The sequence below is a fragment of the Eptesicus fuscus genome, chromosome 20 (assembly GCF_027574615.1).
Source record: "Eptesicus fuscus isolate TK198812 chromosome 20, DD_ASM_mEF_20220401, whole genome shotgun sequence".
NCBI lineage: Eukaryota > Metazoa > Chordata > Mammalia > Chiroptera > Vespertilionidae > Eptesicus > Eptesicus fuscus.
This window is the reverse complement of record NC_072492.1, coordinates 10,602,616-10,618,062: the sequence shown is the minus strand read 5'-3', so window position 1 is coordinate 10,618,062 and position 15,447 is coordinate 10,602,616. Positions and strand designations below refer to the sequence as shown.

General features: G+C 50.9%; 1 protein-coding gene and 6 non-coding genes across 7 annotated transcripts; 4 read left to right on the top strand and 3 right to left on the bottom strand.

The window, feature by feature from the left end:
- Window positions 1-249: 249 nt before the first annotated feature.
- Window positions 250-322, top strand: TRNAK-UUU (transfer RNA lysine (anticodon UUU)). Its single transcript has one exon. It is a non-coding gene; the product is annotated as a tRNA-Lys (tRNA).
- Window positions 323-1,117: 795 nt separating this feature from the next.
- TRNAQ-CUG (transfer RNA glutamine (anticodon CUG)) lies at window positions 1,118-1,189 on the top strand. The gene has a single exon. It is a non-coding gene; the product is annotated as a tRNA-Gln (tRNA).
- Window positions 1,190-1,633: 444 nt separating this feature from the next.
- Window positions 1,634-1,715, bottom strand: TRNAL-UAG (transfer RNA leucine (anticodon UAG)). The gene has a single exon. It is a non-coding gene; the product is annotated as a tRNA-Leu (tRNA).
- A 463-nt stretch (window positions 1,716-2,178) lies between these two features.
- Window positions 2,179-2,265, top strand: TRNAR-UCU (transfer RNA arginine (anticodon UCU)). The gene is given in 2 exon segments: window positions 2,179-2,215; window positions 2,230-2,265. It is a non-coding gene; the product is annotated as a tRNA-Arg (tRNA).
- Window positions 2,266-2,827: 562 nt separating this feature from the next.
- Window positions 2,828-5,321, bottom strand: HES7 (hes family bHLH transcription factor 7). The gene is made up of 4 exons (XM_008153484.3): window positions 5,246-5,321; window positions 4,268-4,363; window positions 3,606-3,693; window positions 2,828-3,290 (listed from the first exon to the last, which is right to left on the bottom strand). The coding sequence occupies exons 1-4, from the start codon at window positions 5,285-5,287 to the stop codon at window positions 2,839-2,841; spliced, it is 678 nt and encodes a 225-aa protein (XP_008151706.1). The 5' UTR covers window positions 5,288-5,321; the 3' UTR covers window positions 2,828-2,838.
- Window positions 5,322-6,964: 1,643 nt separating this feature from the next.
- TRNAG-GCC (transfer RNA glycine (anticodon GCC)) lies at window positions 6,965-7,035 on the top strand. Its single transcript has one exon. It is a non-coding gene; the product is annotated as a tRNA-Gly (tRNA).
- An 8,292-nt stretch (window positions 7,036-15,327) lies between these two features.
- On the bottom strand, window positions 15,328-15,409 carry TRNAS-CGA (transfer RNA serine (anticodon CGA)). Its single transcript has one exon. It is a non-coding gene; the product is annotated as a tRNA-Ser (tRNA).
- Between the last annotated feature and the right edge of the window lie 38 nt (window positions 15,410-15,447).

Here is a 15,447-nt window from a genome sequence, read left to right as displayed (position 1 = left end):
CCCGCGCGGCAAGTCCCGGCACCGCGCTATCCCAGCCCCCGCGGCTCCAGCCCTAGCTAACCAAACGGCGGAAACTACTCGAGGGAGGCCGGTAAGAAGCGCGATCAGCAGTTGCCCGCTGCTCCAGCTTCCTTAGGGTCTGTGCCGGAATCCTCTGAGCTCTTGCATACAATTCCCCGTCGGTTTTGCGAGCGTGAAATTTTACAAGTCTAATACTCTTAAGGATACCAGAGCAGAATACCCTGCAGAGCCCGGATAGCTCAGTCGGTAGAGCATCAGACTTTTAATCTGAGGGTCCAGGGTTCAAGTCCCTGTTCGGGCGTCTGTGTTTTTTCTACCTAAACAGCAGTATTCACCTTTAAGTACAATTAATATTTGTATTCCTTCAAACAAAACAAAGGAAAAGAATAACAAAAATACTATTAGTTAGTTTTAAATAGTATTAATTAGTATTAAGTACGCCAGGTTTTTAGTTTTCAGAAGATAGAACGAATAATGGGAAGGAAAGTAGAGATGCTTTAGAGTAAAACATATAGGAGTCATATATGCTAACTTAAATTTTCTGGTAGCCACATTAAAAAGAGCAAAAAGTTTAATCAAGATGTATATACATTAAGTGTGTGCAGTTTTTTGTATATCAATTATACTTTAATAAAATTAAAAGTGGAATAATAATAAAGGAAAAAGAAACTGTGGGGGTAACAGGAGTACATGGGAGCTCTCTGAACTTTCTGTTCAATTTTTCTGTAAACCTAAAACTGCTCTAAGAAATAAAATCTGTTATTTTTTTTAAAAGAGTAAAAAGCAACAGTTGAAATTAATTTTAATAACATATTTTATTTAACCCCAAATATCCAAAATCTGAGCATTTAAACATGTAATCAATATTTTAATGTTAATGAAATTATAACTTTTCTGTACTAAGTCTTCTATGGACGGTTTCTATTTTACACTTACAGTACATCTCAATTCATATTTCAGATGCTTGATAACGGCGTCTACCTTATCCAACAATTGTTTTTATGTTGTTTTATCTTCTCTGACGAATAGAGTACAGGGCAATAAGTAGAACAGAGATTACAATTATATAAATATTCAGAAGAACTTTGTGCCAGTTGGTTCCATGGTGTAATGGTTAGCACTCTGGACTCTGAATCCAGCGATCCGAGTTCAAATCTCGGTGGAACCTTAAGCTTTGTTTTTCATAATTGTCAAATATGTTCTATTATGTACTGGTTTTGTATATGAGGTTCTTTTATGAAGAGGATTTAAAAAGAAAAACTACAATTCTGTTCTTTGGGCTTTCACACTGGGCAATTGAAGCCTAGCACACTCAGGAAAACACAGTCAATCGTATATGTATATGAACACGTGTTGCGCTAATTTTGAGAGATAAGAATGTTATTTGAGAACATGTTAATGAGGAGATCAGTTACTAAGAAAAGAAGGTTACTTTGGCAGTTTCCATCAGGTCTTGGTTTGGGGTTGGGATGCAGATCTATGTAGGATATGTCTTGAATACCAGAGAGGGATGACAGTGGTGAGACCTCTATCAGGAGTCGTCATAAAATTGAGGAAGATCCTGTATGAATCGTTACAGGATGCATGAACCAGGAGAAAAAAAGTCTTAATTTGGCAGCGGTGGGATTCGAACCCACGCCTCCGGAGAGACTGGAGCCTAAATCCAGCGCCTTAGACCGCTCGGCCACGCTACCTGCGTGAAGTAAAGGTTATTCCACAGTCCTCCTAAGAGACTGTAGAAAAGTAATCTAGAAATGGTTGTATTAAATTGGCTGGTCTTTGGAAATCATCTAGATTCAGAACTGCAGAGCAGCAGATAGGCCAAAGGAAACAAAGACACACAGAAATTTACAACGAAATAAGTTTATTTTGATGGGTGGGGCCACATCTGGGAGTGGGGTGCGCCTGGGCTGGAAGCATCCCCCAAGCAGGCAGCCGGAGCTCTGTGCTCGTCCCCTCACTCATATTCGGTTGCTCTCTCTCCCTGTTTCTTCCACCCATGTGCTCCCGCACTCCCACCTGGCTCACCTGCTTTGCGCCCGCTACCTCTCCCAGGTAGGCCTCTGAGGTCCTACCCGCAAGCTCTTGGTACGCCCCTCCGTCTCCCCCTCCCCCATCCAGCATCCGTATGCCGTCAGACGCTGCCGCTGGTTAGCGGGCTCTGTGGCGCAATGGATAGCGCATTGGACTTCTAGTGACGAAAGAGCGATTCAAAGGTTGTGGGTTCGAATCCCACCAGAGTCGGTTTTATTCCAACCTTTTTTTTCCTTTCGTTTTTTTTTTTTTTTTTTTTTTTTGCTTTTTTTTACCCCCCCTAAAGGTTCCGTCCTTCTCCCCCTATCCTAACTCTGTTTTCCACCTTTCAGTTCCAGTCTCAGTCTCTGCTCTGCTCTCTTCTTTACTTACCTGTCTGCCCTGGGGTTTGGGCCTCGGAGAGCAGGACTGGGGGGACGGGAGACAGAAGGGGAGGGAAAGTAGGCGTGGACGCCGAGATAAAGGCAGGCCCCTGGCTTTGGGACACACGGGGATTTAATAACCACTTTATTCCATGCACTAGGGACTCGAGAAGGGATTGGGGCTGGGCTGGGACAGAGAGGGTACAATCCTAGACGCAAGGGGGGCAGGGGAAAGGGACAGGAACCAGGAAAATATATATTTATATAGATACTCTAATATAGACCACATCTCACCCACGCGCTGCGCCCGCGCGCCCCGCCGCCCTCCCCAACACCTCCTCGCCCCGACGCCCGGATCCCTCTGCTGCCCTTAGGCTGGAGTCTCTACCCTACCCCCAGCCCCGCCCCCACCCCCCAAAGCTTAGGGCCAAGGTCTCCAGAAAGCGGGCGGCGGGGGCGGCGGGGCCTTGGGCGCCCCGTCTTGTCTGTGAGGAGGCGGAGGCGGCGGCAGCAGTCCGGTGAGGGGTGCCGGCTCGCCGGAATCCCCGGCGTGGGGGGAGCAAGGGGACGGGGACCAGGCGCATCCAGGGCTAGGGGAGCCCTGGTGCACTGGGGGGAGCTGGTGCAGCGCGGGGCCAGGCGCCGGGGCGGCGGGGTCCAGCGGTGGGCGCGATGCTTGGGGCCTCGGATCTATGGGTTCCGGCCGGGGCGGCTTGGGGCGCAGGTAGACATGCAGCGCGGAGAAGAGCTGGGCACGGGCAGCCGGGCTGGCGTCGTTCGCGAAAGCCGCCAGGCGAAGCAGGCACTCTCGGAAACCGGACAAGTAGCAGCTGGCGAGCGCCTCGGCGTCCTGGGCTGGGAACCGGGGGACCCCTGGAGCCGCGGGGCGGGTGCGGCCGACGGGAGGACCGGCGGTCAGGGCAGGGGCCCAGCAGGGGGAAGGGAAGGGGCGGGGCGCAGAAGTACCAAGGCCGGACAGGCGCACAGAGACAGGAAACCAAATGGACGGACAGAGAGAAAATGAGGGAGACACAGAGACAGACACGCGCGGGTGTTATTAACCTCGCCTCAGAGCAGAGCCTGCCGCTCCCCAAGCCCACCGTCCACGGCCGAGTCCGCCCCATCTACCCCGGCCCGGGCCTCGGTGATTCCCCCCCTTCCCTCCGCTGCCCCACCCCCGCGCTGTACCCGGGGGCTCCACCCGGCTTCGCTCCCTCAAGTAGCCCACGGCGAACTCCAGTATCTCTGCTTTCTCCAGCTTCGGGTTCCGGAGGTTCTACAGACAGGAGGGGAGGGCGCAAAGACAGAGGGGTGGGGAGAGAGGGGGAAAGTGGCAGGGGGAAGGAAGGAGGGAGGGATGCGGGGGCTGGGGGTGCCCCCGGGTCGCGTTTGCGCGCTGACCACAGAGCGCGCTACCGAAGGCGGGGTGGAGATGACCAAGAATGGTCCTCGCCCACCCTGAGATGAAACTCCAACCCGAGGGCAGGAAACCAACCCCGCATTGCGAGGAGGGCGTTTAAAGTCGCAAACCCAGTGAGTGACATTCACCACCCTGCTGGCTGTTTGGGAGGAGAGGGAAGGAAGAGGAAGGATTTACAGACCCGGAGGCTGAAACAGACCCGCCCTGGAGGGAAATGCACAGAGCAAGGTGTGAAACTTACAGACCCGAGGGGTGGCCACGAAGATCGCGTTCTGGGAGCAAGAAGGGGTCTGGGATGGGATTCCAAGGGCGGGACTCAGGTAAGGATGCCTTGGGGCCAGGGTCGCCAACGCAGCCAGCATTTGTCCCCACCCAAGTGGGAAGCCCTGGGACGCGAGGACGGGATGCTTGGGGGTCCGGAAGGACTGACCTGGTCCCGGGTCCGTTCCAGCAGCAGCAGCCTCAGCTCTTCCAGGCTGCGGTTGATGCGATCTCGGCGCCGCTTCTCCACTAGCGGCTTCAGCATCTGGGACCAGCAGGAAAGGGAGAGCGGGCCGACGGGACCAAGACTCAGCGCGGCCGCGCGGGCGTGGGGATCCCGCCGCTGGGACAGTCCGGCCTCCACCCCTTCCCCGAGGCTCCCGAGAGCCTGGGGCCCGACCCATTCGACCCCTCTCCGCTCCCCCGCCCAGCGCCCAGTTTCTGAAGCTCGCCTCCTCTCTCTCCCGGGTCTTCTGCATTCTCCTCTCTCAGTCTCGTCCTCCCTCCTCCCCTCTCTGTGTCTCTCCTTCTCTTTTCTCTCTACTTCTCCGCACCGTGCAGTCTCTCTCTGTCTCAGCGGAGAACTTTGAGGGCCCTCTTTGCGCCCAGACACGTGGGCCACAAGGTGCCGGACTCAGAGTTGGCGGCCCTGAGTGTAGAAAGGGAGATACCCAGCGCGACCGCACCTCCTCGTCGCCCTCTGACCCGGCTGAGCGGTCACGGTTCTAAACTGGTTCTAAGATCCTCCACCCGGTCTCCGGCCTCGGGAGCCGGTGCCCGCGGAGCCAGCCCGCGCGGAGCAAGTGCGTGTCTCCCTTTTTATTCCCGCCCCCCTCCCTGAGCTCTGTGCTCCTCTCGGTGGTTTCACTCAAACACCCAGCCCCTCCCACGTCCCCGAGGCCGCAAGCTGCCACCTCCCGCTACCCAACCCCCAGACTTCGGCTTCTGCCGCCCCGCAGGTCCTGCTCTGACCCTGTCCCCTTCTTCAGACTTTGCAGCTTCCTCCCCAGCTCCTGGCTCCGGGGTCTCCCGTGCACATCTCCCCCTTCCAGCCCAGCGTCTCCAGCCTCTTTCCTGACCCAGCTCTCAGAGACACGGCCCCCGGACCGGACCAGGGATCTCTGCTCCCTCTTCTCCCGCCGCTCACCTTGGGGCCGTCCCTATTCTCGGCTCGATCCCGGGTGACCATCGCTCCTCCGGACCCTGGTGTGGACGAGTCCCTGCTCGCGTTGCGCCTTATATCCCTCAGGCTCCCGGGGGCGCGGGGGGTGGGGGGGGGGACAGGGAGGACCCGGACCCGCCCTCTTAGGCACCCGGATCCCTCCCGGCGCGGCCCCAGGCACGAGGCTCCCGGAAAGGGGCGGAGCGCTAGGGGGAGGGGGAGGAGTGGAACGGGCCTGCGAGTGTGGGAAATGAGGGGTCAATGGAGCACCAGCTGTTTTAGGGACCATAAGGCTGTATAATAAGGCGGGTCCCAGCTGAAGGGAGGAGGTTATTAGGGGGGAGAGAGTTCAGGTGATTTGGGGTCAGAATTTGCCACCAGAATCGCAGCTTGTTTTGGCGGTCACTGTACGCCCACTGACAGTAAAAAAGAAGTTAGCATCCTCGGCCCTTAGGCTGGATCTTATACATCTTCACCCACAAGTATCCTACTGAAAATAAGAAGAGACCTAAAGTGTGAGAGGTGGATCTAATTCAACTGGGGTTCTGCCTGGAGGGGGGAGAGAAGCTCTGTTAGGTCGAAGGCAGTCACATTTAATTCCCCAACAGGGGAAGGGACTGGGTCCGCAGAGTCCGGAGGGGCGACGGGGACCCGCGCTCGTGCGCACTGGTCTAGGCCTGGACCATTTGTGCTGAGGTGTGCACTAGAGGTCCAACGCATCCCTGCAGGATCTAGTGGGGGAAGAAAACCACGGCGTGTTATCCAGTAGCTATTATAGAATCTAAGTAAAGTAGGTAATCGGGAAGGAGATCATCCTGAGGATGTCTGGACTGGGGCGAGGGGAACCTCCAAGAAGAGGAAGCAAAGCACGGGCAGGAGGTGGAGAGATCTCTCCATTTACATGTATTTGATTTTAAAAATGGGGGCGATTCGGGCGTGTGGCTGCCAGAACACCTGACACAAGGGTGCTCGCTCCCAGGAACCTCCTGGTAACTAACTATAGGGGAGCAGGGAGCCGGCAGTTTTCTTAAAGGGACAAAAAAGGGATCTACACCCACCCCAAACCAAGACCATGACCCTCTGCAGAATGATGCGACTTCAGGGCAAAATGATCCATAAGGTAAACTCAGAGCTTTAACAGGACAGCAAGAGTGCTAGGACAAGGAGACGTCAAGACAAGGTTGGAGACCAAGTCGGAAGATAGTTGCGGAGTAGGAAACGGATGGGACTCCGCCTAGCCCTCCCAGTGCCCCTCCACAGTCTGATATTTTTCACGGAGCCTACCCTGCCAAAGCCCGAGCCCCAAGGGACACAGACCTTGGGGAGGGCGCTCCCATTTGGGTTTAGGGCCCCCAGCAATCCCACCTCCCCCTACCTGGGCCAAATGGGAACGCAGATGTGTGGCCCCAGTAGCCCCCGCCGCCCCCCTCCTTGGGAACCTGGGCTCAGGCTGAGTTTTTCTCACCTGCACGCGAGGTTTGGGGGCCCCTGGCTATTCGCACCCGGGTGTGGGGCCGCCCCTGGCCATATGGGGCGACTTTATGGCCCAGTGGCTGTATCCGGGAGAGAGGAAGGATGGCTGGGTTGCTCCACCCACACGAACTATTCAGAGCCACTCTTTCTCTGGGTCCCTTGCTGACACAAGCCGCCTGATCACCACTATGTTAACCTCTTATAAGCTCTGGCGAAGCGAGGCTAGGGCACGCATTGGTGGTTCAGTGGTAGAATTCTCGCCTGCCACGCGGGAGGCCCGGGTTCGATTCCCGGCCAATGCAACACCTCTTTTCCTTCCCCCACAAAAAACACACACCTGAAATAAGTTTGATATTTCTCTGAGAAGCATCTTTTATTAATATTTCCACCAGATATTAATATATTACTTTTTACTCGACCGAAGGGTTTGAGGCTCTGGATGGAGATCTTGATTCCATAACTCCTCACTCGTCCATCCTCCCAACCAGGGGGTCCTGCTGCCTTGCCCACCACTCCCTTCGCTCCCAGCCCCCGCACCTCCGCAGGCGTGACCCTGAGAAAGGGCACCGCGCTCGGATCCCTGCCCCGGGGGTCCTCTGGTCCCTCCACGGGGGAGGGGCGAGGTCTTCCCGCCCCATACGCTCTATCTAATTCCCTTGCTCTTCTTTCCGTCACTCCGCCTCGCTCGCTCTCCCTGTCTTACCTCCTGTTCTCTCTGAAGCGCCCTTTCTTTTTCCAAGTCCAGGGGTCTCGGCCTTTGGTGTCTTGCAGTCTTTCTGTGCTGCGTACCTCTTGGCGTCTCTGTCTCTGTATATTTCACGCTTTTTCTTAGCAACTTTTGCACTCATCTCTTTGGGTCTTTCGTTGTCTCTGCGTTTTTGACTCCGGGTCTCTCCACCTTTTCCGTCTCTCTCTGCGTCTGCATCTCGGTCACTGGGTGTCTCGGGGTCTCTGGGATCTCTCGTCTTCTCTCCGGGTCTCTGTCCCCTGCCCGCACTCTGCGCTCCCACGCTCCTGACATCCCCTGGGAAGCTCGCTCACACCTCCGGGTTCCTGCCACCTCCCCGCCCGCCCCTTCCCGGCGGCTTTGATCCCGCACGCGTCGCCCCGGCGGGAGGCGCAGCGCACCCGCCAGCTGCCGCGGCCACTCTTAAGCGGGGGCGGGGCCGGCTGGGTTCCCCCACTGGCCGCGCAGGTTTGCAGGTTTTCCGGCGGGTTTGGCCCCCCTCCGCGCCCCGCCTCCGGGATCTGTCTCTGGCAGCTGCCTCCGCTAGTGCTGAGCTGGGTCTCGGCCTTGTCTACCTCGGTCCCTCCCTCTGGAACTCGCCCTGGGTCTGTCTCTGCCGCTGTTTCTGCCTCCTGTCTCTCTCAGATGTCTGTCTCCTCTGGGCCCGGGTCTGGGTCTTTCTTGTCTCTGGGTTGTGTCAGTGAACGGGAATGCTCTCTTCTCGATCCTAAGGTGGGACAGTGGCCCCCAGAAGGAAACTGTACAACAATCCGAGCATCTGTATGTCTGTGCGCACAGCCGCGGTTTTACTCACTCAGCCGGCATTTATGGAGTGCCGCCTGTGGTGCTACAGTTAGACTTTGAGGGCACATTGGATCTGGTCTCCCCTGAAACTTATACATTACAGTGGGCAGGGGAGACAGAAAATAACTAAGAAAGCAGAAAATAATATAAATTCAGATGTTATGAGGCTGGGGGCGGGCGAGGGACACCCGGATATGGCAATGACTTGAGAGGGAGGGAAGTGCTACTTTCAGTCTGGGTGTTCAGAGGCGGCCTCTATCAGGAGGTGACATTTGAGCCCAGCTTAGCCAGCCATGAGACCTGGCAAAAAAAAAAACAACACAAAAAAACAAAACAAACAAAACAAAAAACAGCAAGTGCAAAGGCTCTGAGGTAGGAAAGGGGTTTGCTGGTGGGAGCTAGAGAAAGAGGTCCGTTGTCCCAGGAGGGAGAACTTGGAGCTGCAAAAATGGAAGGAATGGCCCAACACACCAGGCCTTGGAGGCTCCGGGAGGAATTTGGATTTTAGTCTGAGTGCAATGGGAAGCTAGTGGAGAGTTTTAATAGGAAAGTTATATTCACTGACCTTTGTATTAAAAGATCACTTTGTCTGCTGTGTGGAGGATGGAAGCAGAGATGTCATCTGGGTTGCCAGAGCAGTCACCGAGGCAAGATCTGATTGTGGCTTGTCCTGAGGTGGTGGCAGTGGAGAGGGCACGTGAACTCCTAGGTTTTTGGCTTAAGTACCAGGAGGTTGGTGGTGCCTTTTATTGAGATGGGAAGGGGGCAGGGACAGAAAAGTTTTGGGGAGAGAAAAGAAGCATTTTACTTTACTCTCAGGTGAGTTGAGATCCCCTTAGACATTCAAGTGGAGGATACAGGTAGGCCAAGGATATACAAGTGTGGGGGTCAGAGCTGGAGGGTAGATACAGGGAAGTCATTGGATGTCTTTTAAGGCTATGAGACCCGAGTGCCTAGGGAGAGAATGTGGAGAGAGAAGAGGCTTAGCAAGGAGCACTTGAGGTCAAGTTGAGGAGGGAGAATTGTCAAAGGTGATCAGAGAGATAGCAGAAAAGCCAGGGGAGTGGGGTGTCTAGGAAACCAAGAAAAGAGAGCGTAGAAGGCGGGAGCAGTCAGCTCTAGTTCAGCTATTGGGAAGTCAAGTAAGGAGAGAGAGAAGCAATCATCTAGTTTAGCAGAGATGGCCTGGGGTGAGAGTGACTGTGCAGGCCCAGTGAGTGGGTTGAGGTAAGAGTGGGAAGTGAAGGCATACAGACAGCAGACATTGACAAGTTTTGCTGTGAATGGCGAATGGCGAGCATAACAATGTGTGGCAGGTAGATGAGGTTTGCTAGAAAGGGTTTGAGGATGATGGGAATAACCAAGTCCTGGGTGGTGGGGGAAGGTGGAGGCGAGGTAGGTAGACTCCAGTGGCAGGTAGAGAAGTCAGCCTCAGCTGGTAGGGGAGACAGAGGGCTTGGGTCACTTGGGGTGGGGGAAGGATGAGGCAAGTTATCGCTAGTGCTCTCAAGAGAGGAATGAATCAAGCTCATCTCTGGAGGGGAGAAAGCTACAGGTTGTTTGAAGAGAAAGGGGTGAAATGTTCATTTTGGAGAGTAGGAAAACAAACCTTCTAAGCTACGAGAATAGGATTTCTAGGCAGGTTGAGAGTCCATCCAAGATTTGGGATCAAACATTGGAGTTTCAGAAGCCAATTCACCTTGAAGCTAAAGAAGTTTGTTTCGGCTTCAGGACCCCTCACTTACACAGGCCTCTTGGAGGGCCTAGCAACATCTCCACATGGCCATATGCTTCTATATTATTTGCAAATTGAAGATATTTTTAACTGTAAAAGGTAAAGACCACTGTCACCTTCCATTCTGCTTTCCCTCCGTCACATTCCCTCCGTCCCCGTTGTGTTGGAATGGCTGTGGGCATTTGGGGGGATCCGGTTATGGAGAAGGTGAGTTGGAAAGACCCAACATTTACATTTTTGTGGGATATGTTACTATGGTTCCCAGTCATTCCACATCCAGTTAAGTTAGCCTAGCCATCCTGGTGTAGGAATGGCTTCCAGAAATACTCCTATCACCTGTGCCCACTCACCAGGCTTTGTGCTGTGAAGGTGCAAAGCCAGAAGGCACATACGGTAATGTGCCCAGTGGCTCTTGTCACTATAAGTACATGGGTAACAGAGGAGAAACAAGATTCAGAATAGATAGAGTTGTGATCTCTTGTTGCACTCTAAATACTTTCGTACCTAATTTTGTATATTTTTCTAAAAAGCCCTCCCCACTCCAAACACACACACACACACACACACACACACACACACACACACACACAAACACACACACAAACACACACACACTCACACTCACTTCAGGCCCCCCAAAGTGAGAGCAGTTGTTGGGGCCTGGTGATTTTCCTCCAGCCACTGTTCCCGTGCAGATGTGGCTCTGAGGACATTCCCACCCCCATTCCCAGCAGTTATGGGGTATTGGACAGGGTCTCTGTGGGTCTGGCATGCCTCTATGTCAGTGTGGGCCTATATATATGTCCATTTGTGTCTGTGCACATGGCGTGTGCATGAATGTCTGGGTCTCCATCCTCTTCCTGGCCATGCTCTCAACACTGAGCCACTGGGCTTGGGAGAGGGGAGCTCGTGTCCACACGTGCTGGGCCCATAGAGAGGCAGGGGGCAGGGAAGGAGCTGAGACAGCACAGCTGGCCCAGTTGTCCGAGCTTCCCCTCCCTGCTGGGATACCTCCCCATGCCTGGGTTCCAAGGCTCAGCTCCTCCCTCTTTGTTCTTCAAAGGGAAAGCTGGCTTCCTGGGACCCCCTGGGTCCTGAGTAGAGGGAGTGTCTAGAGAGTTGGATGCTGGGGGTTGGGGGTTCGGAAGTAGGAGGACCAAGCCTCTGGGCCAAAGAAAGAATCAGGATAGGATAGAAAACCTTCATATATCCCCAAACAAAACAAACAATACTCCTTGCTCTTATGAGTCATACACTTCTTGTGGGGGAAACAGTCAAATGAACATTGTACAAAACTTATCTTTTGTTGGATGGTGCTAAGTGCTAGGGAGAAAAGTGAGGCAGGGAGTGGAGAATGGGAACTACAATTTTAGACGGTGTGATCAAGGAAGGACTCATTGAGGTGAAATGTAAGGTGAGAGGTCAAACTCGAGGGATGCCTGGGGGAAGAACACTCCAGGCAGAGGGACTTGGCCTACAGAAAGGCCTTGAGGAGCAACTGTGCCTGGTTTGTCAGAAGAACAGAGAGCAGCCAGGGCCCGCGTAGGCAAGGTTGGAATGGAGGCAGCAAGTGCAGAAGTTGTAGGAGGTAAGGTTGGAGCCACCATGGGAAAGCTGAGTATGAAGGACCATCTAGGCCAGTGGTCGGCAAACTCATTAGTCAACAGAGCCAAATATCAACGATTGAAATTTCTTTTGAGAGCCGAAAACCGACTTCTGCGCACGAAGTTTCAATGGCACTGTACGTGCGCACCCGCACGTGGTATTTTGTGGAAGAGCCACACTCAAGGGGCCAAAGAGCCGCATGTGGCTCGTGAACCGCAGTTTGCCGACCACTGAAGGCCGCTGAGAAGACTTTGTCAGGACTCACGTATTTCTCAGTGAAATGAGAAGCCATTGAAGGGCTTTTTCTCCGTTTGCTTTTTTGTTTTTTGGCTCTTTTAATTTTTATGTAATTTTAAGCTTTAAGAAAAGTTACAATAATAATATAAGAATGCCTGTAGACTCTTTTCCCAGGTCTATTAACTGTTTACATGTGCCCCCTTTGCCTTATCACTGCCCTCTAAATAGAAATATTTGTTTTCTGAACACAAACTCAGTGTGTGTTTCCTAAGAACAAGGACATTTCTAGCATAATAGTATGTAATAGGACAAATATCAATATCAGGAGATTAAAATTAATATAAGACTATTATTTAATCCCCAATCCACATTCAGATTTCCTCAAGGGTTTCAATGACATCCTTTAAGCTCTTTTTCCCAATCCAGGGTCACATGTTGCATTTAGTTGTTATGTCTCTTCAGTCTTATTTTATCTGGAAGAATCTTTTTTTTTTAATATTTAAAGAATATTATTTTAATCATATGTTTTTCTTCAAACAAGGAAAAATTACTTACTTTAGAACCTGGAGATTTTAGTGGAATATTGATTAGCAGGTGACTAACTTTGGGACATAAGTTTTATTCTATAAACTTAGGTCTAAGTGAAATGACAAAATTTTATCGTGTCGTTTTCTTTTTCCTAGAGTCAATACTTGCTGTATTTTTTTGGTTTGTTTCAGTGGTTCTCAACCTTTTTAATGCCGCGACCCTTTAATACAGTTTCTCATGTTGTGGTGACCCCCAACCATAAAATTATTTTTGTTGCTACTTCATAACTGTAATTTTGCTACTGTTATGAATCATAATGTAAATATCTGTGTTTTCCGATGGTCTTAGGCTTTACAGCAGTGGTTCTCAACCACAGGTTGAGAACTGCTAGCAGGGTCGCTTAAGACCATCAGAAAACACAGATATTTACGGTGGAGAACCCAGGCAAACACCACTTTAACCATATGATCAAAGACAATATCTCAATATTGGGACAAACTGCACCTGTCTTCTGAAGTAATGCATTGAGAAAGACATAACATCACTTCTGGGTGACATTTCTGCCAAAAATGCACAACCTGGGGGTAAAGCCTGCAACCCAGGCATGTGCCCTTGACCAGAATCGAACCCAGGACCTATTGAACCCAGGACCCTCTGGTCCACAGGCTGACACTCTGTCCACTGTGCCAAACTGGCTAAGGCTGCATTTCTTTCTTTTTTAAAAAAAAATATTTTTATTGATTTTTTTTACAGAGAGAAAGGGAGATGGTAGAGAGTTAGAAACACTGATGAGAGAGAATCATCAATCAGCTGCCTCCTGAAAGCCCCCCACACACACACCCCCCACTGGGGATGTGCTCCCAACCAAGGTACATGCCCTTGATCGGAATCGAACCCCTGGGACACTCCAGTCCGCAGGCCGATGATCTATCTATTGAGCCAAACCGGCTAGGGCTACATTTATTTCTTTATCTATATATTAAAAACAAGAAATTCATAGATACCCCATTGAAAGAAGAGAGGAATGAAAATCATTTATTTTTTACAAAGAATCACTTTGACCCTGGTTGGTGTGCTCAGTGGTTAGAGCGTTGAGCCACACACCAAAAGGTCTTGAGTTCCATTCCCGGCCAAGAGCACTTAACTGGGTTGAAGGTTCCATCCCCGCTCCACTGGGCAAGTGCAGGGGGAGGGAGCAACCAGTTAATATGTCTCTCTCACATCTATGTTTCTCTCCATCCCTCCCTCCCTTCTACTCTCTCTAAAAATCAATGGAAAAATATTCTCGGGTAAGGATTAACCAAAAGAAATTTTTTTAAATCACTTTGCTCAATGTGTTCAGAATAGACTGTAAGGGAACAAGAAAGGAGCAGATAATCTGGGTGAAGATGAGGGTGGCTTGGGTAGTGGTGAAGTAGTCCATTTTTTTTTACATATTTTAAATAAGAAGTTGCTGACATTCAATGTGCGGTGTATGAGAGAAGAATCAGAGATGATCCTATGGTTTTTAGCCTGACCAACTAAAGAAATGGAATTTCCATTAACTGAGATGGAAAGACTACAGGTGGAGCAGGTTTGGGGAAGACCCATGAGGAGTTTGGTTTGGACATTTTAAGTTTGTAATTGCCTACTAGATATTCAAGTGGAAATGACATGTAGGCAATACTATATATGCATCTGTAACTCAGAGAACAGTTCTGGAGGTAGCGATGAGAATTTTGTATGTATTAATGTATCACTAGTTGATATGTAAAGCCCTGAGACTGGAGATCACTAAAGGAGAGAGTACAGATAGAAAAGAGGTTGGAAAATTGAGCCTTGGGAACACGCCAACATTAGAGATCCAGAAGATGATGAGTCAGCAAAGGAGTTTGTGAATGAACTGCTAATGACCTAGAAAGAATATCAGAAGAGTGTGGTGTCCTGGAAGGCAAGTGAAGAGAGTGTTTCTCAGAGGGAGTAAGCATCTGTGCCAATTGGTCATTTGGTAACCTTAACGAAAGCAGCTTTGATGAAAGGGGGCAGGAGCACCTGATTAGAGTTCAAAGGAGACTAGGAAAAGGGAATTGGAGACATTGGGTATAACATGGTGCAGGAGAGGGCAACAGAGAAATGGAGTGATAGATGAAGGGGAGGGGGCATGAAGTCAAGATACGGTAGCTTTTGTTGTCTTGCTTACTCTAAATTGGAATACATTTTAGTCTGTAGGCTGGTAGAAATAATCCAGTTAGAGAGGGAACATTTGATGGTATGGGAAAGAGCAATGTTCGTGAGCCCTTGTGGGCCAGAGGGAAATGGAGATCTACTTAGTAAGTGTAGAGGTTGGTGGTAAGTGGAAGGATTCATCTACAGGCTGAGGGAAAGGAAGAGTATGTGGGCACAGACAGGTAGGTAGGTAAGTAGGCAGGTAGGTAAGATTGTGGATATCGATGGGAAAATCTCTTCAGAATGCCTTATTTTCTCAGTGAAACAGGAAATAAAACTGAGGGGGGATGCAGGGATTTATGGTTTGGAGTGAAAGGAGAGGAAATGAAATAGTATAGAAGGGTTGCAAGGTGAATGAATTATGGAAATGTAATACGATTGATCAATGGACTTGAGGAATCACCTGAGTTTGGTGGAATTATGAATTTAAATTGGCAGTTAAGGGGGGTGGGGGCATGTGTGGGGAGGGGCATGGGATGGGATTGGGGGACGAGGACAAATATGTGATACTTTAATCAATAAAGAAATTAAAAAAATAAATAAATTGGCAGTTAAAAGACCTCTGCAGGACACAACCTTTGGAAATGTAAGAAGGAGTTTAATGCCTGCAAGGGGGCGTTCATGGAGTGGTAACCAGTGATTGAGTCTCAGAGAGTTCTAGAATAAATGCAGGATCTTCTCCAAGGAAAGAAATCATTGAGAAAACAAATTACTCTTCTTCCGAGGCAGTATTCACATTCCCAAAACTTCTGGCGCTGTGAGCAGGATTCGAACCTGCGCGGGGAGACCCCATTGGATTTCGAGTCCAACGCCTTAACCACTCGGCCATCACAGCCACAAGGGGCCCTCTGCCTGCACAACTATAGCTGTCTA

Excerpts from the sequence above, each read along its gene's own strand:
- HES7 (XM_008153484.3), bottom strand. The coding sequence starts at position 5,287 with ATGGTCACCCGGGATCGAGCCGAGAATAGGGACGGCCCCAAG. Across the intron at positions 3,694-4,267 it reads TGGAACGGACCCGGGACCAG|AACCTCCGGAACCCGAAGCT; the intron begins GTCAGTCCTTCC and ends TCCTGTCTGTAG. Across the intron at positions 3,291-3,605 it reads AAGCCGGGTGGAGCCCCCGG|GGGTCCCCCGGTTCCCAGCC; the intron begins GTACAGCGCGGG and ends CCGCGGCTCCAG.